Source organism: Pristiophorus japonicus, chromosome 1 (assembly GCF_044704955.1).
Source record: "Pristiophorus japonicus isolate sPriJap1 chromosome 1, sPriJap1.hap1, whole genome shotgun sequence".
Taxonomy (NCBI): Eukaryota; Metazoa; Chordata; class Chondrichthyes; family Pristiophoridae; genus Pristiophorus; species Pristiophorus japonicus.
This window is the reverse complement of record NC_091977.1, coordinates 100,767,979-100,793,122: the sequence shown is the minus strand read 5'-3', so window position 1 is coordinate 100,793,122 and position 25,144 is coordinate 100,767,979. Positions and strand designations below refer to the sequence as shown.

The following is a 25,144-nucleotide window of genomic DNA, read 5'->3' as shown; positions in this document are numbered from 1 at the left end:
CTCCAGGTGCTGCAGTCGGTAAGTAGAAAATGTTTTATTTATTGATTTTTTTTTTAAATTTCTTATTAATTTTTTTTGATTGATTTATTGGTTGATTTATTGATGTATTTATCATTTATTATTGATGATGGCTCTTTATTTGTAAAACTGAAGTGTTTAATGTTTGTAAACTTCCCTTTAAACCCCCCCCCCCACCATTCCCTACGCCTGATTTGTAACCTACGCCTGATTTTCTAAAGTGTAGACAAGGTTTTTTCGAGCGTACAAAAATCTTCACTTACTCCATTCTAAGTTAGTTTGGAGTAAGTTTTCACTCACGAAACTTTGAAATCAGGCATAAGTGGCCGGACATGCCCCCTTTTGAAAAAAAAATTCTGTTCCAAAGTGAAACTGTTCTAACTGACTAGAACTGGAGCAAACTAAATGACGAGAATTCCGATTTCTGAGATACTCCATTCTACACCAGTTGCTCCTAAAAATCAGGAGCAAATCATGTGGAAACTTGGGGCCTATGTTCCTGGGGTCAAGAGAAGGGCAAGTAATCAATGAAGGAAGCGATCTCAAAACACACACTACCACAAAATGACTGAAAAACATTCCAAAAACCTGGCACCATGCCAACGCTCTGCCCTTTTGATCACAGTACAATTGCATCTATGAAATTTTTCATTTGCATTTAACATTTGAGATGTAAAGTGCTGCTATTAAGAACAGGTTTTCCACCAACACATTGCAGCAGCAATTTAATTTTAGGTGCAAGAAGGGAAATCGCCTGATATTTTCCAGGGTCCCATCCATCTAATAATTAAGCAGCACATACAGCGCAGATTGGCCCACAGAAATATGCCATAGCAGCACAGGAAGTGCAAGTGGTAACATGTTAGTCCAGGTGCAGCAAGACTAAATCAGAGCAGAGTGAAAAACATACAGCTATGCTTCCCCAAACAAAATCTTATCAGAAGTGGGTCATAGCAGTTAAAGTAATTCTGAGAGAGAATATAAACAGGCTCACTTTCATCTGTATTGCCACAAAAACAGTCAAAGTCAAACTCAGTAGAACTGAATCCAACTATCAATGCATTATTTTCATCATAGTGCATGGCAAATGTTAGTTATACATTGAATGGAAACCCAGTTTATACTCAGGCCTGGATACTCCAAGTTGTCACTATTTATTCAGAAGTATGATGCTGTGGGAATTCTGCCCGCCCTCATTATCCAGCACCCATCTCACTGAATTTTCCCAGTGTTAGACTAGAGCAGTGCAGCTAATTCTAGTGGGTCTACCCCTGGGCTCAATAAAATCTGCAGTCTATGTATCCTGGTGGCCAAAGATCACTGGGCATGATCTCTCAGAATGACTGTCCATGTTTAGAGCTCTGGCACATGTCCAGAAAGAATGTAACCACTTGGTGTCCACCAGTTCTCTATAATCTTTCCCTAACCTGTGGGTATCAGAGGGATTGAATGTATGCTCAATCCAATGACTGGACATTTAGTTTGTACAGACTGTTTACATTATTAGTGGCAATCACTGTAAATGGGATGGGATGCTTTAAGTTGGCTTGTGGGATTGGGTATTTACTGAAGTTTTTCCCAACTGCTGAGTACCACAGGAAATCAAATATATAATCAGCACCAATTCCAGAATTATTATTTCAAGAACTTACCAGTTACTGACATTTGGTTTGGGCAGACCATCCATCATTTTATTCATGGTACCTGCCTTTTATGGGGGAGAAGGCTTGAATTGTTCTGGAGGCTTCACCCAATGTCACCAATTATCAGTCTAAACTAAAAAGGGCAATTGCTAACATAGAAACATAGAAACATAAAAACATAAAAACATAGAAAATAAGTGCAGGAGTAGGCCATTCGGCCTTTCGAGCCTGCACCACCATTCAATAAGATCATGGCTGATCATCACCTCAGTATCCCTTTCCTGCTTTCTCTCCATTTGACCCTTTGATCCCTTTAGCCGTAAGGGTCATATCGAACTCCCTCTTGAATATATCCAACAAACTGGCATCGACAACTCTCTGCGGTAGAGGAATCCACAGGTTAACAACTCTGAGTGAAGAAGTTTCTCCTCATCTCAGTCCTAAATGCTTACCCCTTATCCTTAGACTGTCCCCTGGTTCTGGTCTTCGCCAACATTGGGAACATTCTTCCTGCATCTAACCTGTCCAGTCCTGTCAGTATTTTATATGTTTCTATGAGATCCCCTCTCATTCTTCTAAACTCCAGTGAATACAGGCCCAGTTGATCCAATCTCTCCTCATATGTCAGTCCTGCCATTCCGGGAATCAGTCTGGTGAACCTTCGCTGCACTCCCTCAATAGCAAGAACGCCTTTCCTCAGATTAGGAGACCAAAACTGAACACAATATTCCAGGTGAGGCCTCACCAAGGCCCTGTACAACTGCAGTAAGACCTCCCTGCTCCTATATTCAAATCACCTAGCTATGAAGGCCCACATATCAGTTGCCTTCTTCACCGCCTGCTGTACCTGCATGCCAACTTTCAATGACTGATGTACCATGACACCCAGGTCTCGTTGCACCTCCCCTTTTCCTAATTTGTTGCCATTCAGATATTATTCTGCCTTTGTGTTTTTGCCACCAAAGTGGATAACCTCACATTTATCCACATTATACTGCATCTGCCATACATTTGCCCACTCACCTAACCTGTCCAAGTCACCCTGCAGCCTCTTAGCATCTTCCTCACAGCTCACACCACCACCCAGTTTAGTGTCATCTGCAAACTTGGGGATATTACACTCAATTCCTTTATCTAAATCATTGATGTATATTGTAAATAGCTGGGGTCCCAGCACTGAGCCCTGCGGCACCCCACTAGTCACTGCCTGCCATTCTGAAAAGGACCCGTTTATCCCGACTCTCTGCTTCCTGTCTGCCAACCAGTTCTCTATCCATTTCAATACATTACCCCCAATACCATGCGCTTTAATTTTGCACACCAATCTCTTGTGTGGGACCTTGTCAAAAGCCTTTTGAAAGTCCAAGTACACCACATCCATTGGTTCTCCCTTGTCCACTCTACTAGTTACATCTTCAAAAAATTCTAGAAGATTTGTCAAGCATGGTTTCCCTTTCATAAATCCAAGCTGATTTGGACCGATCCTGTCACTGCTTTCCAAATGCGTGCTATTTCATCTTTGATAATTGATTCCAACATTTTCCCCACAACTGATGTCAGGCTAACCTGTCTATAATTCTCCGTTTTCTCTCTCCCCCATTTCTTAAAAAGTGGTGTTACATTAGCTACCCTCCAGTCCTTAGGAAATGATCCAGAGTCGATCCCACACAAGAGATTGGTGTGCAAAATTAAAGCATATGGTATTGGGGGTAATGTACTGACGTGGATAGAGAACTGGTTAGCAGACATGAAGCAGAGAGTCGGGATAAATGGGTCCTTTACAGAATGGCAGGCAGTGACTAGTGGGGTGCTGCAGGGTTCAGTGCTGGGATCCCAGCTATTTACAAGATACATTAATGATTTAGATGAAGGAATTGAGTGTAATATCTCCAAGTTTGCAGATGACACTAAACTGGGTGGCGGTGTGAGCTGTGAGGAGGACGCTAAGAGGCTGCAGGGTGATTTGGACAGGTTAGATGAGTGGGCAAATGCATGGCAGATGCAGTATAATGTTGATAAATGTGAGGTTATCCACTTTGGGAGCAAAAACACGAAGGAAGAATATTATCTGAATGGCGGCAGATTAGGAAAAGGGGAGGTGCAACGAGACCTGGGTGTCATGCTACATCAGTCATTGAAAGTTGGCATGCAGTTACAGCAGGCGGTGAAGAAGGCTAATGGTATGTTGGCCTTCATAGCTCGGGTTTTTTTTAGTATAGGAGCAGGGAGGTCTTACTGCAGTTGTACAGGGCCTTGGTGAGGCCTCACCTGGAATATTGTATTCAGTTTTGGTCTCCTAATCTGAGGAAGGACGTTCTTGCTATTGAGGGAGTGCACCGAAGGTTCACCAGACTGATTCCCGGGATGGCTGGACTGACATATGAGGAGAGACTGGATCGACTGGGCCTTTATTCACTGGAGTTTAGAAGGATGAGAGGGATCTCATAGAAACATATAAAATTCTGACGGGACTGGACAAGTTAGATGCAGGAAGAAGATTCCCGATGTTGGGGAAGTCCAAAACCAGGGGACATGATCTAAGGACAAGGGGTAAGCCATTTAGGACTGAGATGAGAAGAAACTTCTTCACTCAGAGAGTTGTTAACCTGTGGAATTCCCTGCCGCAGAGAGTTGTTCATGCCAGTTCGTTGGATATATTCAAGAGGGAGTTAGATATGGCCCTTACAGCTAAAGGGATCAAGGGGTATTGAGAGAAAGCAGGAAAGGGGTTCTGAGGTGAATGATCAGCCATGATCTTATTGAATGGTGGTGCAGGCTCGAAAGGCCGAATGGCCTACTCCTGCATCTATTTTCTATGTTTCTATGTTTGATAGACTGCCGGAAAATGATCATCAATGCATCCACTATTTCTAGGGCCACTTCATTAAGTACTCTTGGATGCAGACTATCAACCCTGGGGATTACTCTTGGATGCAGACTATCAACCCTGGGGATTTATCTGCCTTCAATCCCATCAATTTCCCTAACACAATTTACTGACTAATAAGGATTTCCTTCAGTTCCTCCTTCTCACTAGACCCTCGGTCCCCTAGTATTTCCGGAAAGTTATTTGTGTCTTCCTTCGTGAAGATAGAACCAAAGTAGTTGTTCAATTGGTCTACCATTTCGTTGTTCCCCATTATAAATTCACCTGCTTCTGACTGCAAGGGACCTACGTTTGTCTTCACAAACTACTTTATCTCTTCACATACCTATAGAAGCTTTTGCAGTCAGTTTTTATGTTCCCAGCAAATTTCCTCTCATATTCTATTTTTCCCCTCCAAATTAAACCCTTTGTCCTCCTCTACTGAATTCTAAATTTCTCCCAGTCCTCAGGTTTGCTGCCTTTTCTGGCCAATTTATATGCCTCTTCCTTGGATTTAACACTATCCTTAATTTCTCTTGTTAGCCACGGTTGAGCCACCTTCCCCATTTTATTTTTACTCCAGACTGGGATGTACAATTGTTGATGTTCATCCATGTGATCTTTAAATGTTTGTCATTGTCTATCCACTGTCAACCCTTTAATATAATTCGCCAGTCTATTCTAGCCAGTTCACGTCTCATACCATCGAAGTTATCTTTCCCTAAGTTCAGGACCCTAGTCTCTGAATTAACTGTGTCACTCTCCATCTTAATAAAGAATTCTACCATATTATGATCACTCTTCCCCAAGGGGCCTCACACAACAAGATTTCTAATTAGTCCTTTCTCATTACACATTACCACGCCCCCCCCCCCCCAACCTAGGATGGCCAGCCCTATAGTTGGTTCCTCGAAATATTGGACTAGAAAACCATCCCTAATACACTCCAGGAAATCCTCCTCCACCGTATTGCTACCAGTTTGGTTAGCCCAATCTATATGTAGATTAAAGTCGCCCATGATAAATGCTGTACCTTTATTGCACGCATCCCTAATTTCTTGTTTGATGCTGCCCCTAAACTCAGTACTACTGTTTGGTGGTCTGTACACAACTCCCACTAGCGTTTTCTGCCCTTTGGTATTCTGCAGCTCTACCCATACCGATTCCACATCATCCAAGCTAATGTCCTTCCTTACTAGTGCGTTAATTTTCTAAAGTAAGGGAACATCTATAAATGTGTATCCTTTATCAACATCCATCCACTTTTGGACCAGTTAGTCCAGAAGTTTCTGTAATATAAACTGGATACCAAATTCTGTTTTTTTAAATAAAGTAGAAGCCTATTGTCCCTAGCTCACTCTTACTTTTTTTGTTTTAAAATGTGGAAAAGTTAGTTTTCATTAGCAGTGAAGAAAACTTCAAAAAGACAAGTGATCCCACCCTTTGACCTGTCTCTATGCTATTCCAACCCCATCTTGCATCATTTAGTTTTATAATTGGAAAAATGAAATTAACTTTATCTGGGAGACAGAAAAGCAATTGATCTATTCCCATACAAGTGATGGGATAAAAAGACTTGCATTTATATAGCACCTTTCACAACCTCAGAATGTCCCATGCGCTTTAAAGCCAATGAAGTACTTTTGAAATGTAGTCACAGCTGCAATGTCGGTAATTATGGGTCCCATGCACCATTTAGATCACCATACTTTTAGGGATCATCTATAGTGTGGTAACTTGAGAAAGGTTCTAAAGTGTCTGCACTCACTGTAAACAGATGAATGGAGAAACAGTGATGGTCACAATTTTTGTTTTACGCAAAGCATCAAATCAAATGTGTAAATTGAGTATGGATACGTCCGACTTTTCTGCACCCCACCTCTCCCCCCCGCAATAAATTATTGTTTTTAAGCATCTGGTGTCCAGATGCTTAAAAACAATAATTTATTGCGGTGGGGGTGGGGGGGGGTGCGCTGGGGGGTGCAGAAAAGTCAGACGTATCCAAGTTATCCACAATAAGCACACTTTGGAGTCGCACTATTGCTACGCTGACAGAGTCTCAAACCATTTTTAACTGCATGGATTTCTATACATCAGCAAGTTCTGTCCTTTATACCCAGTGTATCTCATTAACATCCCGTTTTTAATTCATTGACATGTTGCCCTTAATTGGCTGAAAGAATAGACACAGAACTGAGAAGTGGTATATTGTACAATGGATACACATATACACAAAAACCTGCTGCCAAGTACAAATACAAGTTATCCCATTTAGTGATGCCAGCACTAACTACCAATAAAATTCTGTTAGATATTTTAATTGTATTGATGTTTACTAAAATACAAATTATTCATTATAAAACCACCTCTAGTAAAACTCTAAAAGGACGTCTGCTAATGACTAATTAGACTTCTCAAATTATGAAAAAAGTTCAAAGTCCTACCTCTCTTTCATTTTCGGCAGGACAAGCTGGGTCATCTGCAAATAGTTGCAAGATATTAATGCACTTGATAGCAAGATACACTTCATGCATCTATTTAAAAACATATGCCTTTCGACTGGGTTCAGCAATATTTATTGAAGAACCACCAAAATCAAACTACTAAATTATTTCTTGCTGATATTAACTTGTAAAGCTTGTTACAAAACCACATCTGATCCCGAGGATTCTAGTAGGATGAGAGTTATTTGGGCTTATGGTGGGTAAATGTCTCAGCTTTGAGTTGCTACATGCTCCATGATGGACTGTTCTACACATGCCACTAATGAATTCCTCCACCTGAACAACAATCAGCAGCACGCTGCTCGACAGTCTAGTGACTGCACCAGTGCAGATGTTTAGAAATCATCCTTCTTTTAAAAGAAAACGAGGTCCCTTGAGGACCAGATCCCAGGCTCAGTCAAGGAGGGAGACAAGCAGCTGGTACCTCTTCCTCCTGTGCTACCATTTTTTATATAGATTAGCTTCTTGAATCCCCCTTCAAAATGTAATTATTATACATCAACATTAAAAACTGAATCCAAAAGTAGCTTCATTATCATTCCAGTTTTGCAAACTTTCAGCATTATACTTCAATAGTTTACTTACATTGGGCTCAATTTTCCCCGGTGATTTGCGCTGTTTTTTTGGCGCAGGCAACATTTTTGTCCTAAGTTAAAAAACAGTTTCCCCGATCAATTTGCACCAGCGTAACTCAGTTAGGTACGATTTTTTTTAGGTACTTTTTTTTCAGCCAAAGGGGGCGTAACCTGCCACCCGCACCAATTCTGGCCATTTAGGCAAGTTTGGCCAGCTGAGAACCCCAGTTCTTCTTAAGCCAGCGTATGTGGCCTCTGTAGAAAAACCTCTGGAGAGTTAAGGAAGTCGGCACAGGTAAGGAAATCGGTGCAAGTAAGTGCAGCAGATGCCTGGACAGCAACAGCAGGAGAGGTAAGAGAGAGGGGGAGAGAGGGGGGGGAAGCCTTTCGAGTATAGTTAGGTGCAGGGACCGGGAGGGAGGAGGCCTGGGCTAGGTGCGGGGGAGCAGACTGGGAGGCCATTCGGCCAGGGCTAAGGAACAGACCGGGAGGCCACTCAGCCAGAGGAGTGGACCGGAAGGCCTTTTGGACTGGGCTGGGGTGGAGGAGTGGACAGGCAAGACACTCGGCTCGGAAAGTGGGAAGCCCTTCGACCTGGGATAGGAGCGGGGATCGGCACCGGCATTGGGGGGGGAACTTTAATAGAGGTAAGTCGCTGCAATATATTTTAATGTGTTTGTGAAGTTGCTGCAATGTATTTTAAGGTGTTTTTAAGTTGCTGCAATGTATTTTAATGTGCTTGTGCAGGTTGCAAGCTGAGCTGTGTCACTTTCCAGCCTCAGACGGCATTGTGTCCCTGGTTACCGTGGCAACCTGATGTTTTTGGCGCAGATCAAGGCTCCACCCCCAAAACTTAAGGACAGGTTAGGCTGCGCCAAAATGAAGACGTCCAACGGGGAAACTTAGAATATTTTCTTTTGGCTAACTTGGGCCCAAAAAAAACAGTCGTAATAAAGCTTTGGGAAAAATTGAGCCCATTAGCTGTGCCATCAGTGGAGCAATTGAGACAATTTGTAAATAGCTACATTTTATCCATGTATAAAAATACCAATTATTGCATTTTTATAACATTGCATACCAAGACATCTACTTGAAAACCATTATGACAGCGATTTAACAAATACAAAAGGCTTCAATTTGTAGAATTTACACAGGACATAACCATGAAGAGAAAAAAAGTCATGAATGGAGAATCATCCAATGCTGCTTTAACGGTACTTGGTGTAACACACAAAAAAACTAATCATAGTAAAAGACTTCATACCTTGACAACAGATACCATATTAACAGCGATTATATCATTGATGGTCTAATGTACAGAAATAAGAGGAAATTAGCAAGTGATGCAGTAGGACTAGAATCGGCATTACAATTAGAATCGACACTATTACAATAACAATTGTATAACATATTTTTGAATATCCATAAAGCAAATCGCAATCTCATGTTTCCCATGAAATTAAAATAGAATTGCATTAATAATACAAAGCAGGTTGAAAGCTATCTGCTCAATAGCTTTGACACATTTACTATAATGGGCAGCAAGCAGAGTGATGGAGGCAGGGAGATTAATCCAGTCCTTGAGTGTTAATGCTGCAACCACCAAGCAGGAAACATAGAAACATAGAAAATAGGTGCAGGAGTAGGCCATCCAGCCCTTCGAGCCTGCTCCGCCATTCAATAAGATCATGGCTGATCTGGCCGTGGACTCAGCTCCACTTACCCGCCCAATCAGCAGTTGTGTTTAAGTGGAGATTCACATTAAGTATATTTAAGGTGTAATTAAAAACTTAACAATGTAACTATTATAGTTGTAGAAACTTCAAGATAAAGCAATTAAGGGTCTAAATTCAGTTGCTATCGCCAGCTGATACGGCCTGAGTGAGGGGGGCAACAGGGCATGAATGGCATTAGGCGCGGGTGTCGCCTGATGGGAAATTTGGTTGTCCTTTTTCAAGGGTGTATAGATTTGCCCCGCCGACTACCGCCATGAAAATCCTGATATCAGTACGTGTGCAATGTCTCCTTGGCGCCGGTCTCACCAAATTCACTTTTGCCGCCTCATTGGCGGCGATGACGCCTGAAAAAGTTGGCGTGCAGAAGGCGGGGAAACAAATCCAGGGCATTATTTAAAGCAAGTTGCAGCTGGCCCAGAAAGTTTGTGGCCCGTGCTGCATTGGCTGCTCGCACAGTTTGAAGGTGCTGGTGTCCTGCGGCTACTGATCCCTAAGCTTTAGTACTAGCACCTCGGAGACATTGGTGGGTTCAACACCGTATAAATTTGGAATTAACGTATCACTTTTACCTCTGCAAGTTTATGGGGGCAGTGATCGCACACCACGTCGTCCTGCGGCGAAGACTTGAAAGGCGCTGGCTGCAGAGACGGCTTATGGCAAATGTGGATGCTCACCAAAGGAGAGACCCCAGACAGTGGGGCAGGAAGCCGTATAGTCACAGGGTTTACTGTGCGCATTATCCTTACCTTGACATGTCTGAGGACTAGTGCCTAAGAAGGCTGAGGTTCCGCATGGAGGTGGTGACGGAGCTCTGCCACCTCCTGCAGATATACCTGGCAACTGACATCGGCACCAGGCCCTCGCTGTCAGTGGCAGTGAAAGTGCCCTCAACCTCTATGCTACCGGCTCCTTCCAATCTCCTGTAAGTGATATAGGCAACATCTCACAGTTTGCAGTACATTGTTGCATTTGCCAGGTGACTAAACAAATGGACTACATCAAGTTCAGGATGTCTAGGGAAGACCTGGATGAGTGCTCCCGTGGCTTTGCCAAGATAGCGGGCTTCCCAAGGGTTCAGGGAACCATTGATTGTACACATGTGGCATTGAGGGCACTACCCCAAGATGGAGAGCTGTTTCTGAATCGCAAGGGATTCCACTCCCTCAACGTTCAGCTAGTCGGCGATTATAGGCAGATGATCCTCGTTGTCAATGTCCGCTATCCTGGCAGCTGCCACGATGACTTCATCCTGCGGGAGAGCACTGTGCCACGACTCTTCCAGCCAATGCGTGAAGACCGTGGCTGGCTTCTTGGTGACAAAGGATATGGTGTTGCCACCTTGATAACGATACCCCTCCGCAATCCCACCACACCTGCCGAGCAGCGCTATAACAGCAGCCATATCGCAACCAGCAACCCTTTATAGAGCAAACTATCAGGGTCCTGAAGCAGTGTTTATACTGTCTTGAGCGCTCTGGAAGGGCATTTCAGTACTCTCCTGATAGTGTGCTGCTTGCTGCAAAACCTGGCCATTATGAGGGGACAACCTTTACCACCAGAGATGGATGACCCACCTTAGGAGGACAACGATGATGAGCTTCAGCCAATGAGGAGGCAGCCTGACACTGCTGTGGCTGGAAGGGCTGCTCGTCAGAGACTCATCGTGCATCGATTCCAGTGAATGGCTCAAGACCTGCCAAATTGCCAGCCTGTACACCTCGGCATCTACTAAACACATTGCTCCCCACCCTGCAACCCTCCGTGTATATAAATCGCAGCACAATAATGTGAAGAATCTACATTTATTTATTTAACACATAAACCATGGTGTGCTGAAAACAAGCACAAGACAACGCCTTCATCCCCAACAAATAATCATACCCACAAGACTACTTCAAACATTCTCAATGACATCCAAGTGCAACTATTGACCTCAGTTCATTTTCCAACAAAGTAGCCATCTCTGTTGACTATCAAGTAAATGTTTGCTGGGTGCTAGTTACATATACAATTGCAACTAGTTATATAAGTTCAGATCTCAATAAGGTGAGGATATGTGGCCACCTTCCCACAAGTCTTTATTTGCTCTTGTACAGTGCTTTAACACCCCTCCCTTCTCTCCTCTCCCTCACCTACTGCTCCTCCTCAATGGGGTCTCAGAGCCTTCAGCAAGGCTGGCAGTCAGTTGCAGACTTGGAGCCACAGCCACACATGATGGCCTAGCAGGAAGTCCCCGACCAGCTCAGGCCCAGGAAGGCCCGGCTGCGGATTGCCTCACCTCAGCATGGGCGGCAGCACTCTGTTGTGGATGGGTTGCAGAGAACGGCAGGGGCAAGGGCAGAATGATATCATCCTACAAGATGACATCACATTCCAACAGGCCCAACATGGTGCTACTCCCCCGGGGCAGAACCTCATCATCTGCAGCAATCTGGGTGAGTACAGATTGCTGCCCTGGTTCAGCAAGGTTAGGTCCCCGTTCAACTGATGGGGCCCCAGACAGGATGGCAACGGTCAGTGCGTCCGTGGAATCAAGTTGCCTCTGCATTATGACTGACTGCGACTGCAGCACAGTACAGAGCTGATTGATGCCTCCACGCACGGACGACATTACAGTCTGCAGGCCTACAATAGCATTGGCCTGGTGCCCAATGGACATAGCCATAGCCCGTGCCACCATGTCTGAGATCCTACATCCGTTGGTATCTACCAAGGATGGGCTCGGTGGGCTGCTGAGAGGCATGAGCATTAGTGGAGGTGGACTCCTCCATCGTCACAGCTAGTGCATCAAGATTCTGTGGCACCCTTGCTAGTGCACCCAATAGATCGCTGGGCAGCTGCAAGGATTCTCTTACGACAATCTCTAGTTCCTGCTTATCATCAGGGAGCTGATCCCTGGGTTTCCCCTCCCCCGCGGCGTAGCTGCAGGCACTGGGTCCTGGAGCATCACCCACTTCCACCTCCCGACCACCCTATTGTCCACAAAGCTGCTGGTCCCGCTTGCTCCTGCGTTACATCGAATGAGGTGTCCTCCTCCTCCTCCTCCTCTTTCTAGGCAGCATCTCCACAAGTGGAAGGCTGACGTGAAGGCTCCGGTGCGTCTTGTTGATCATCTGAAAGCACAATCACACAGAAGACTGGTTACCTGCAGGGGAGGGAGCCCAGCAGCGGTGAAGACATTCGAGAATGCCAGTCTCATGGAAAGAGTTGAAGGATTGTGGTATCAGGCCCAAGTGGCCTGCCGGACGCTGCACAGGAACTCAAAATACCGTCACTACCCCGAGGGGGGTTCAGCCTCATCCACTGTCATGGCACCAACTTGAACGCCCATCAGGGCCGAGACGTGTTCCTCCAACAGAGTCAGGTCCTGGAGTTCAGAGTTCACTCCTGCAGTCCGCATCTGCTCTCTGTGGTTATGGGCGAGCTTCGCCTGTAAGATTAAAGAGAACGTCTGAGTTACAGCCCTTCTATCTGTGTCCCAAGTGCCTTACATAGTTTAGCAGATATTACTGAATGAGAGTCTTCACAACTTGATGTAATTTCCATTCGCTGCCTGGACTTGCTGTGGCAATGCTTGAATTAGGGGGCCATGACCAGTAATGAGGAGGCTACCGTCTTCCAGACGCATAAGAAGACTGAGGAGTTAACATTAGGGATGGGTCTGTAGAACCGGGTAGCAAGGTTAACAGTACATGCAGGTCCTTGCAGTGGGTGAGGCTTCAAATGGGAATCTTGCATCTGGCATCACCCACATAGAGCATGGATTCTGAAACACGTCATTGAGCAGAGAATGCACATTGAGCTCAGAGCTTAGCACAGTGACATTTAAAATTTAAGATACTCACCCTCACCAGCCGCGTCATGTCATTCCACTTTTTTCTGCATTAAGTGGCTGTCCTGGCCTTCGTGTCACTCGTTCTGCTATTTCCCTCCATAGCCTTCTGTACGTTTGTGATTGTAGTCTCCTCCTAACCTCTGTCCTGAGCAACTCCTGCCGCCTCTTCAGGGCATCCATGGCGGCGTCCGTGAACCTGTGAGCACGCTGCCGTTGTAAGGTCTGCCATGCTCACTGTCTGAGTGCATAGGAAGTGAATATATCCACGAGGCGTTGAGGCACACAATCAAACCCCTCAATGGAATCCAGGTGGCGGCAATATGTGTGTGGCGCAGCTCTAAATGTTGCCTAACAGCCAGATGCTAAGGCCCCCACTTAACGGTCCACTCAACGCCGCTTATCGCCCCCAGGTAACTGAGCAATGCCATGACTGAAGGCTGCAATCCACTTTTCAGGCGCCAAAATGAAATTTCGCATTTGGAGGCTGTGCCCAACGCCTGACACTAAATAATCGTCTCAGCTGGTGAGACTGCCTCAAAATCGACGATACCGAATTTCGACCCCTTAGAGTTTTATCAAGGAATATTGCTTTAAAGTAAATCCAACTGAATTATAAAATCTTACAAGGGTCCAGATAGTAAGCAGCAAATGAAACAAATAGACAGCTGTATACAAACATCCCAAAGGGCTTATTTATATCTTGCTGTCAATGCAAATCAATATTTTAGCCATATCAACCAATTGATCTACTTCAAAATTGTGTTGAATAATGTTGATTTTTTTCCCCTCCTCTCCTGAAACCACAGACTCCAGCTGGGTTATGGTGCCATAGGCATTAGCATCCCTCTCATCCAAATATTCATTCTTTCTATGTGAGAGACGATATTGGCTCTAATGAACAAAATGTTGAATCATTGTGGGTAGAGATTAGAGATAGTAAGGGGAAAAAGTCACTGGTGGGCGTAGTTTATAGGCCCCCAAATAATAACTTCACGGTGGGGCGGGCAATAATCAAGGGAATAATGGGGGCATGTGAAAAAGGAATGGCAGTAATCATGGGGGATTTTAACCTACATATCGATTGGTCAAATCAAATCGCACGGGGTAGCCTGGAGGAGGAATTCATAGAATGCACACAGGATTGTTTCTTAGAACAGTATGTTACAGAACCTACAAGGGAGCAAGCTATCTTAGATCTGGTCCTGTGTAATGAGACAGGAATAATAAACGATCTCCAAGTAAAAGATCCTCTCGGAATGAGTGATCACAGTATGGTTGAATTTGTAATACAGATTGAGGGTGAGGAAGTAGTGTCTCAAACGAGCGTACTATGCTTAAACAAAGGGGACTACAGTGGGATGAGGACAGAATTGGCTAAAGTCGACTGGAAACACAGACTAAACATTGGCACAATTGAGGAACAGTGGAGGACTTTTAAGGAGCTCTTTCATAGTGCTCAACAAAAATATATTCCAGTGAAAAAGGGCGGTAAGAGAAGGGATAACCAGCCGTGGATAACCAAGGAAATAAAGGAGAGTATCAAATTAAAAAACAATGCGTATAAGGTGGCCAAGGTTAGTGGGAAACTAGAAGATTGGGAAAATTTTAAACAACAGCAAAGAATGACTAAGAAAGCAATAAAGAAAGGAAAGATAGATTACGAAGGTAAACTTGCACAAAACCTAAAAACAGATAGTAAAAGCTTTTACAGATATATAAAATGGAAAAGAGTGACTAAAGTAAATGTTGGTCCCTTAGAAGATGAGAAGGGGGATTTAATAATGGGAAATGTGGAAATGGCTGAGACCATAAACAATTATTTTGCTTCGGTCTTCACAGTGGAAGACATGCCAAAAATTGCTGGTCACAGGAATGTGGGAAGGGAGGACCTTGAGACAATCACTATCACTAGGCGGGTAGTGCTGGACAGGCTAATGGGACTCAAGGTAGACAAGTCCCCTGGTCCTGATGAAATGCATCCCAGGGTATTAAAAGAGATGCGGAAGTTATAGCAGATGCATTCGTTATAATCTACCAAAATTCTCTGGACGCTGGGGAAGTACCAGCGGATTGGAAAGCAGCTAATGTAACGCCTCTATTTAAAAAAGGGGGCAGACAAAAGGCAGGTAACTATAGGCCAGTTAGTTTAACATCTGTAGTGGGGAAAATGCTTGAAACTATCATTAAGGAAGAAATAGCGGGACATCTAGATAGGAATACTGCAATCAAGCAGACGCAGCATGGATTCATGAAGGGGAAATCATGTTTAACTAATTTACTGGAATTCTTTGAGGATATAACGAGCATGGTGGATAAAGGTGCGCTGATGGATGTGGTGTATTTAGATTTCCAAAAGGCATTCGATAAGGTGCCACACAAAAGGTTATTGCAGAAGATAAAGGTACGCGGAGTCAGGGGAAATGTATTAGCATGGATAGAGAATCGGCTGGCTAACAAAAAGCAGAGAGTCGGGATAAATGGGTCCTTTTCGGGTTGGAAATCGGTGGTTAGTGGTGTGCCACAGGGATCGGTGCTGGGACCACAACTGTTTACAATATACATAGATGACCTGGAAGAGGGGACAGAGTGTAGTGTAACAAAATTTGCAGATGACACAAAGATTAGTGGGAAAGCGGGTTGTGTAGAGGACACAGAGAGACTGCAAAGAGATTTAGATAGGTTAAGCGAATGGGCTAAGGTTTGGCAGATGGAATACAATGTCGGAAAGTGTGAGGTCATCCACCTTGGGGAAAAAAACAGTAAAAGGGAATATTATTTGAATGGGAAGAAATTACAACATGCTGCGGTGCAGAGGGACCTGGGGGTCCTTGTGCATGAATCCCAAAAAGTTAGTTTGCAGGTGCAGCAGGTAATCAGGAAGGCGAATGGAATGTTGGCTTTCATTGCGAGAGGGATGGAGTACAAAAGCAGGGAGGTCCTGCTGCAACCGTATAGGGTATTGGTGAGGCCGCACCTGGAGTACTGCGTGCAGTTTTGGTCACCTTACTTAAGGAAGGATATACTAGCTTTGGAGGGGGTACAGAGACGATTCACTAGACTGATTCCGGAGATGAGGGGGTTACCTTATGATGATAGATTGAGTAGACTGGGTCTTTACTCGTTGGAGTTCAGAAGGATGAGGGGTGATCTTCTAGAAACATTTAAAATAATGAAAGGGATAGACAAGATAGAGGCAGAGAGGTTGTTTCCACTGGTCGGGGAGACTAGAACTAGGGGGCACAGCCTCAAAATACGGGGGAGCCAATTTAGAACCGAGTTGAGAGGGAATTTCTTCTCCCAGAGGGTTGTGAATCTGTGGAATTCTCTACCCAGGGAAGCAGTTGCGGCTAGCTCATTGAATGTATTCAAGTCACAGATAGATAGATTTTTAACCAATAAGGGAGCGGGCAGGTAAGTGGAGCTGAATCCACGGCCAAATCAGCCATGATCTTTTTGAATAGTGGAGCAGGCTCGAGGGGCTAGATGGCCTACTCCTGTTCCTAATTCTTATGTTCTTATGTTCTATGGCAACAAGAACTGGATTTGGGCAATGAAAAATTAATGGAAGTAGGGGAGGACTACCAAATCCCAGCCCCTGCCAGCATAGTCAAGAATCTTCCTCCAACTCCCCCTCAAACTCCCCCACCCATCCCCCACAGCAAGGAAGTCAGCCACCCAACCTTCAACTGCCCTGCTACACATCAATGTTGGTGGATTCCAAGAACCCAGCCAATTTCCTTGCCTCTCGTCTCAACTCCAGCTGACCCCAGGGACCATGAGAGGTGGCAGTAGATTTCAAGGTAGTGGCAGCAAGCCCCCTAGTGCAAATGTTAAGAAGAACAATTTATGGCTTTATAAAAAACAGCATCTTTGGCATAGGTTTTAAACTCAAACTAAATTAATTCTGTTTTGTCAAAATATTAGCAAATGCATTACAGAATCCTTCCCATGCCTCAGGATTTTTATACTTCAGCAATTATTTGATGGCAAGAGTTTCCCCTAAATGACAAAAACAATTACTTCAATGTCACAAAACCACTACTGCTATTTGAGCCATGATATTGTCACATAGAACATAGAAACATAGAAATTTACAGCGCAGAAGGAAGCCATTTTGGCCCATCATGTCCGCGCCGACCAACAAAGAGCCACACGGCCCTTGGTCAGCAGCCCTAAAGGTTATATATAAATCTATGAACAATGATGGAAAGGCAAAGAGCACCCAGCCCAACCAGTCCGCCTCACCACAACTGCGACACCCCTTATACTAAAACATTCTACACTCCACCCCAACCGGAGCCATGTGATCTCCTGGGAGATGCAAAAACCAGATAAAGACCCAGGCCAATTTAGGGAGAAAAAAATCTGGGAAAATTCCTCTCCGTCCCATCCAGGCGATCGAAACTAGTCCAGGAGACCACCCTGGCTGTATTCTATTCCCTGCACTACTTACTATTATATCTGCTCCGTCCAACAAAAGGTCATCCAGTCTAATCCCAACTACCAGCTCTAGGTCTGTAACCCTGCAGGTTACTGCACTTTAAGTGCCCATCCAACCATCTCTTAAAAGTGGTGAGGGTTTCTGCACCTACCACTCTTCTAGGCAGTGAGTTCCAGATCCCCACAACCCTCTGCGTAAAGAAGCCCCCCCTCAAATCCCCTCTAAACCTTCCACCAACCATCTTAAAACTATGCCCCCTCGTAATAGACCCTTACTATCCACTATGTCCAGGCCCCTCAATAATTTGTACACCTCAATGAGGTCTCATCTCAATCTCCTCTGTTTCAATGAGAACAAACCCAGCCTATCCAATCTGTCCTTATAACTAAGATTCTCCATTCCAGGCAGCATCCTAGTAAATCTCCTCTGCACTCTCTCTAGTGCAATCACGACCTTCCTATAATACGGCGACCAGAACTGCACGCAATATTCCAGCTGTGGCCTAACCAAAGTATTATACAATTTAAGCATAACCTCCCTGTTCTTTTATTCTATGCCTCGGCCAATAAAGGCAAGCATTCCGTATGCCTTCTTAACCACCTTATCTACCTGGCCTGCTACTTTCAGGGATTTGTGGACAAGCACTCCAAGGTCCCTTTGTTCATCTACACTATTAAGTGGCCATCCGCCTAATATGTATACCCTTTCCTTATTAGCCCTCCCAAAGTGCAACATCTCACACTTTTCTGAATTAAATTCCATTTGCCACTGCTCTGCCCACCTTACCAGTAGATCGATAGCCTCCTGCAGCCTATGACTTTCCTTTTCATTATCAACCACACAGCCAATTTTAATATCGTCTGCAAACTTCCTAATCATACTCCCTATATTCAAATCTAAATCGTTGATATATACCACAAAAAGCAAGGGACCCAGTACTGAGCCCATAATCACATATGGTGTTTATGTTGTAAGTGTACTGAAAAGTAAAGGTTTGTTTCAAAATATAACACCCAGATTCTGTGCGTTTAAAAAAAGCATTGTACCTTATCGATGTCGGCCATTTCAAGAAACCTACATGGATTTGGGTTTGGCATCATTCCAACATTGTTTACTATAAGAAAAATTAAAGTCGTTATGTTTACAATATACAGAAATAGATAATACAACTTTGTTTATACACTGCATTGATCTATTCAGTACCAAAATAATAAAAAAACCCTGCCCAAATCATGCGAAAACAGCTTTGCACACTAACCAAATTCAATTTATAATCCCAATCCAACCAATAGAGCATCTGGTCAGAAGATTGCAAAAACATTCCTGCTGCCCACAGCTAATTATATTATGGGTTTGTTTTTTTCATACCTGCATCATCAATTCTCCTCTTGTTAAAAAGTTACAAAAAAAAAGTTACCCAATGCCATCTTATATGTTTCTGTCCATTTCTATTGACTTTAAAAAGTACCTGTCAAAATATTGAGTATTGTTGATACACCAAGAACTGACTTAAAGGAGTTATTAAGCTCAATGGTACATGATATCTGAACAAAAGAAACAAAATCACTGAAGCACTCCAGATATAATGCTTACATCTACTAATTTTAATTCAGTTTCATGTTATAGTCATAATAGGGCACGAAACCCAGCTACAAGTTGTACCTCTCCAATCCGGCATCATTCCTGGCGGGAGGGTCGCGACCCGTGTTGTATCCTGGGGCTGGCTGCTCCTCCTCCTCCTGCTCCTCCTCCACCCACCGCCTCCAGTGTTCCCTCCGAGGGCGGATCAGCACGCTGCGTCCTGGGCCCGGCCGCTCCCCGCTGCCCCCGCTGCCCCCTCCCTGGCCGGGTCGGCGCGGAGAGCAAGCAGGGAGCGCGGCGGCCGAACGAGGTGCTGAAGCTGGGCCCAAAATGCTGTGCAGTAGGCTTCTGCACAACGCATGCACAGAATGCGGCTGAGTCGTCACACAGCATGTCAAGCCCAGCTTCGGCGCCTCAGTCAGCTGCCGCGCTCCTCGCTCGGACCCGACCGGGGGGTTGGGGGGGGGGGGCGGGAACGGCCAGCCCGAGGACACCGCGTGCCGGCCCAACCTGGGGGGCACACCTTGGTCAAGATCAACTGATAATTGATAAAACCTCTGAAAGGGGCAGCAATGTAGATGCTGAACACAAATTCATTACTGGCAAAGCTGGCAGCTGAGATGGTAGCGGTTGCGATGCTGGCTGGTTAGCACTACCCATTAGATCAGTTGCAGTGGTAGCAGCCATGGCCTCAGCTTCATAAAGTAATTGAATTGAGAACTTTATTGAAGATTTGTCATACTGAAAATATAACTAGCCCTGTCTAATATAGTGCACATCCTCACCAAGCTCATTACAAATGGCAGAGTCATAGTTATTGAATGTTTGTGCCAGAGAATTTCACAATCTAGTCACCCTCAAAGTTTTTAAAAATTTGCTTTAAAGTGACTTTCTTCAATTTGTGCACCTCATTCCCATCCCACTAGCTACTAAAAACAATGGCCTGGATTTTGCAGTTTTAATGATGGCGAAACAGTCAGCGTTCACCGCAATGACTCCGTGAAACAGACAGCAAATTCTGGTGTCCGCACATGGCCATGACAATGACAACCACACCTTTAACATAGTAAAACGTCCCAAAGCACTTCACAGGAAAATCAGAAGACAAAAATAATTTGACACCAAGCCATAAGGAGAAACTAGGACAGATGACCAAAAACTTGGTCAAAGAGGTAGGTTTTAAGGAGTGTCTTAAATGAGGGAAGAGAGAGAGTTGGAGAGGCAGATAGGTTTAGGCAGGGAATTCCAGAGCTTAGAACCTAGGCAACAGGAGGCACAGCCACCAATGGCTGAGCGATTTATAATCAGGGATGCGCAAGAGGGCAAAATTACAGGAGTGCAGATATCTGGGGCCGGTTGTGGGGCTGGAGGAGATTACAGAGATAGGGAGGGGCGAGGCCATGGAAGAATATGAAAACAAGGATGAGAATTTTGAAATCAAGGCACTGCTTAACTGGGAGCCAATGTAGGTCAGCGAGCACAGTGGTGATGGGTGAACGGGACTTTGTGCAAGTTAGGACATGGGTAGCCGAGTTTTAGATGACCGCAAGTTTACGTAGGGTAGAACGTGAGAGGCCAGCCAGGTGTGTGTTGCAATAGTCAAGTCTAGGAGGTGACAAAGGCATGGATGAGGGTTTCAGCAGTGGATGAGCTGAAGCCAGGGCAGAGACGGTTGATGTTACGAAGGTGGAAATAGGTGGTCTTAGTTATGCCGCGGATATTAGTCGGAAGCTTACTTCAGGGTCAAATAGAACACCAAGGTTGCAAATAGTGTGGTTCAGCCTCAGACAAATGTTAGGGAGAGAGATGGAGTCAGTAGCTAGAGATCTGAGTTTGTGGCTTCGGTCTTCCCAATATTTAATTGGAGAAAGGTTTTGTTCATCCAGAACTGGATGTCGGACAAGGCGTCTGACAATTTAGAAACCGTGGAGGGGTCGAGAGAAGTGGTGAGGAGAAAGAGCTGGGTGTTGTCAGCGTCAATGTGGAAACTGATACTGTGTTTTTTGATGATGATGTCGACAAGGGGCAGCATGTAGATGAGAAATAGGAGGGGGTCAATCAAGAATAGGACCTTGGGGGACACCAGAGATAACTGTTATATATGTATACTATATATGTAGTTACCCTGTACAGCCACCAGAGGGCTCATCCCCTGGAGTCCCAAGGATCCCATAATCCCTTGGGAGCACAGGTATTTAAGGAGGCTTCACAGTGGGATGGGAATGAGGTGCACAAATTGAAGAAAGTCGCTTTAAAGCAAATTAAAAAAAACTTTGAGGGTGACTAGATTGTGGAATTCTCTGGCACAAACATTCAATAACTATGACTCTGCCATTTGTAATGAGCTTGGTGAGGATGTGCACTATATTAGACAGGGCTAGTTTTATTTTCAGTATGACAAATCTTCAATAAAGTTCTCAATTCAATTACTTTATGAAGCTGAGGCCATGGCTGCTACCACTGCAACTGACCTAATGGGTAGTGCTAACCAGCCAGGTTGGAGAGGTACTCTGGAGACCTGCAATAAAAGACTAAGGTCAAACTTTACTTTGAGCTCACAGTGTTCAGTCTGACTCTTTCTCCAGACGCAACAACTGGCGACAAGATACAGATAGCGAACCCAAAGATGCAGGGAACAGTGGGCATCCTGGAGAATTCACGGAGGGAGATGATTGGGAAACTTTTGTGGAGCGACTCGACCAATACTTCGTGGCCAACAAGCTAGATGGGGAAGAGAGCGCTGCCAAACGAAGGGCGATCCTCCTCACCGTCTGTGGGGCACCAACGTATGGCCTCATGAAGAATCTGCTCACTCCAGCGAAACCCACGGAGAAATTGTACGACGATTTGTGCACACTGGTCCGAGAGCATTTGAACCCAAAGGACAGCATTCTGAGATAACGGTTCTACTTCCTACGAAAGGTCTGAAGGCAAGGAAGTGGCGAGTTATGTCGCCGAGCTAAGACGCCTTGCAGGACATTGCGAATTTGAAGGACATTTGGAGCACATGCTCAGAGACTTTTTCATACTTGGCATTGGCCACAAAATCATACCTCGCAAACATTTGACTGTAGAGACCCCAACCTTGAGTAAGGCCAAGCATTCATTGCCACCAGTGACAATACGAAGCAAATCTCTCAGCACACAAGTGCTGCGACAAGTACTGTGAACAAAGCATACAGGGCAGGTCACACATACCTGCAGCTACACATCCACAAATGTCTCAGAGGCCACCATCAAGGGTAATGAATGCAATGCCATTAACACCTTGTTGGTGCTGCGGGGGTGATCATCGTTTCCATTCATGTCGATTCAAAGAGTATGTTTATAAGGGCTGTGGAACAATGGGACACCTCCAACGAGTGTGCAGGCGAGCTGCAAAGCCTGTTACACCTGCAAACCACCATGTTGCAGAGGAGGACAGATCCACGGAGGATCACGACGAACCAGAGCCTCAGATCGAGGAGACAGAGGTACATGGAGTGCACATATTCACCACGAATTGTCCCCGATAATGCTAAATGTTGAACTAAATGGACTCCCAGAGTAAATGGAGCTGGACACGAGTGTGAGCCAGTCCATCATGGGCAAAAAGACTTTCGAAAGGTTGTGGTGCAACAATGCCTCAAGGGCAGTCTTAATACCAGTTCGCACGAAACTAAGAACTTACACGAAAGAACTGATTCCTGCAATCGGCAGTGCTACCGTAAAGGTCTCCTACGATGGAGCGGTGAACAAGCTACCATTCTGGGTGGTACCGGGTGATGATCCCACGCTGCTCGGCAGGAGCTGGCTGGGTAAGATACGCTGGAACTGGGATGATGTCCGAGTGCTATCGCCTGCTGACGACACTTCGTGTGCCCAGGTCTTAAACAAATTTCCTTTGCTGTTTGAACCAGGCATCAGGAAATTCCAAGGAACAAAAGTGCAGATCCACCTAATTCCGGGGGCGCGACCCATCCATCACAAGGCGAGAGCAGTACCGTACATGATGAGAGAAAGGGTAGAGATCGAGCTAGACCGGCTGCAAAGAGAGGGCATCATTTTCCCGATCAAGTTCAATGAGTGGGCCAGTCCTATCGTCCCAGTCCTCAAGGGAGACAGCACTGTCAGAATCTGTGGCGATTACAAAGTAACTATCAATCGTTTCTCCCTGCAGGACCAATAACCACTACCAAAGGCCGACGACCTCTTTGCAACACTGGTGGGAAGAAAGACGTTCACGAAGCTGGATCTGATTTCAGCCTACATGACGCAGGAACTGGAGGAATCATCAAAGGCCCTCACCTGCATCAACAAGCACAAAGGTCTTTTTATTTATAACAGATGCCCATTTGGAATCCAACCGGCGGCGGCAATATTCCAGAGAAACATGGAAAGTTTACTAAAGTCGGTCCCGCACACCGTGGTCTTCCAAGATGACATCTTGGTCACAGGGCGGAACACAATCGAGCATCTGCAGAACCTGGAGGAGGTTCTTAGTCGACTCAACTGTGTGGGGTTCAGGTTAAAACACTTGAAGTGCGTTTTCCTGGCGCCTGAAGTGGAGTTCCTGGGAAGGAGGCTTGCGGCGGACGGCATCAGGCCCACCAACGCGAAGACGGAGGCAATCGAAAATGCACTGAGGCCACAGAACGTGACGGAGCTGCGATTGTTTCTGGGACTCCTGAACTACTTTGGTAACTTCTTACCAGGTCTCAGCACACTGCTAGAATCACTACATGTCTTACTATGAAAAGGCGATGAATGGGTTTGGGGCAAAAGCCAAGAAAATGCCTTTGTAAAAGCGAGAAAATTGTTATGCTCAAACAAATTGCTTGTGTTGTATGATCCATGTAAGCGTTTGGTACTAGCATGTGATGCGTTGTCATATGGCGTCGGGTGTGTATTGCAACAAGCAAATGATTTCGGGAAACTGCAACCGGTTGCTTATGCATCTAGGATTCTGTCTAAGGCTGAGAGAGCCTACAGCATCATTGAGAAAGAAGCGTTAGCGTGTGTTAATGGGGTAAAGAAAATGCATCAATACCTGTTTGGGCTAAAATTCGAATTGGAAACTGACCATAAACCACTTATATCCCTGTTCTCCGAGAGTAAAGGGATAAATACCAATGCATCGGCCCGCATCCAGAGATGGGCGCTCACATTGTCCGCATACAACTACGCCATCCGCCACAGGCCAGGCACAGAAAACTGCGTTGATGCTCTCAGTATGCTGCCATTGCCCACCACGGGGGTGGAAATGGCACAGCCAGCAGATCTAGCCATGGTTATGGAAGCATTTGAGAGTGAGCAATCACCCGTCACTGCCTGGCAGATCAAAACCTAGACAAGCCAGGACTCCTTATTATCTCTAGTCAAAAACTGTGTGCTTCATGGGAGCTGGTCCAGTGTCCCAGTGGAAATGCAGGAAGAGATAAAGCCATTCCAGCGGTGCATAGATGAAATGTCTATACAGGCAGACTGCCTTCTGTGTGGCAATTTGAGTAATGGTCCCCAAGAAGGGCAGAGACACCTTCATCAATGATCTCCACAGTACCCACCCAGGCATCGTAATGATGAAAGCGATAGCCAGATCCCACGTGTGGTGGCCCGGTTTCGATGCGAACTTAGAGTCCTGCGTTCACAGCTGTAATACATGCTCGCAGTTAAGCAATGTATCCAGGGAGGCGCAACTATGTTTATGGTCTTGGCCCTCCAAACCGTGGTCTAGGGTACACGTCGACTATGCAGGCCCATTCTTGGGTAAAATGTTCCTTGTGGTTGTAGACGTGTACTCCAAGTGGATTGAATGTGAGATAATGTCGGCTAGCACATCCGCTGCCACTTATGAAAGCCTGCGGGCTATGTTTGCCACACATGGCTTACCCGATGTCCTGGTGAGCGACAATGGGCCATGTTTTACCAGTGCCAAGTTCAAAGAATTCATGATCCGTAACGGGATC

General features: G+C 45.2%; 1 protein-coding gene across 2 annotated transcripts in view; it reads right to left on the bottom strand.

Moving 5' to 3' along the window:
• Nucleotides 1-25,144, bottom strand: part of hsd17b3 (hydroxysteroid (17-beta) dehydrogenase 3) — a 134,502-nt gene that overhangs the window by 27,764 nt on the left and 81,594 nt on the right. The window contains exons 5-7 of one of the 2 annotated variants that reach the window (XM_070860700.1): nt 18,665-18,732; nt 8,871-8,915; nt 6,972-7,006 (exon numbers count right to left, since the gene is read on the bottom strand). In XM_070860700.1, coding sequence (XP_070716801.1) covers nt 6,972-7,006; nt 8,871-8,915; nt 18,665-18,732 — 148 coding nt within the window. The remainder of the gene's footprint in view (nt 1-6,971; nt 7,007-8,870; nt 8,916-18,664; nt 18,733-25,144) is intronic. The other variant, XM_070860766.1, reaches the window with a different exon arrangement.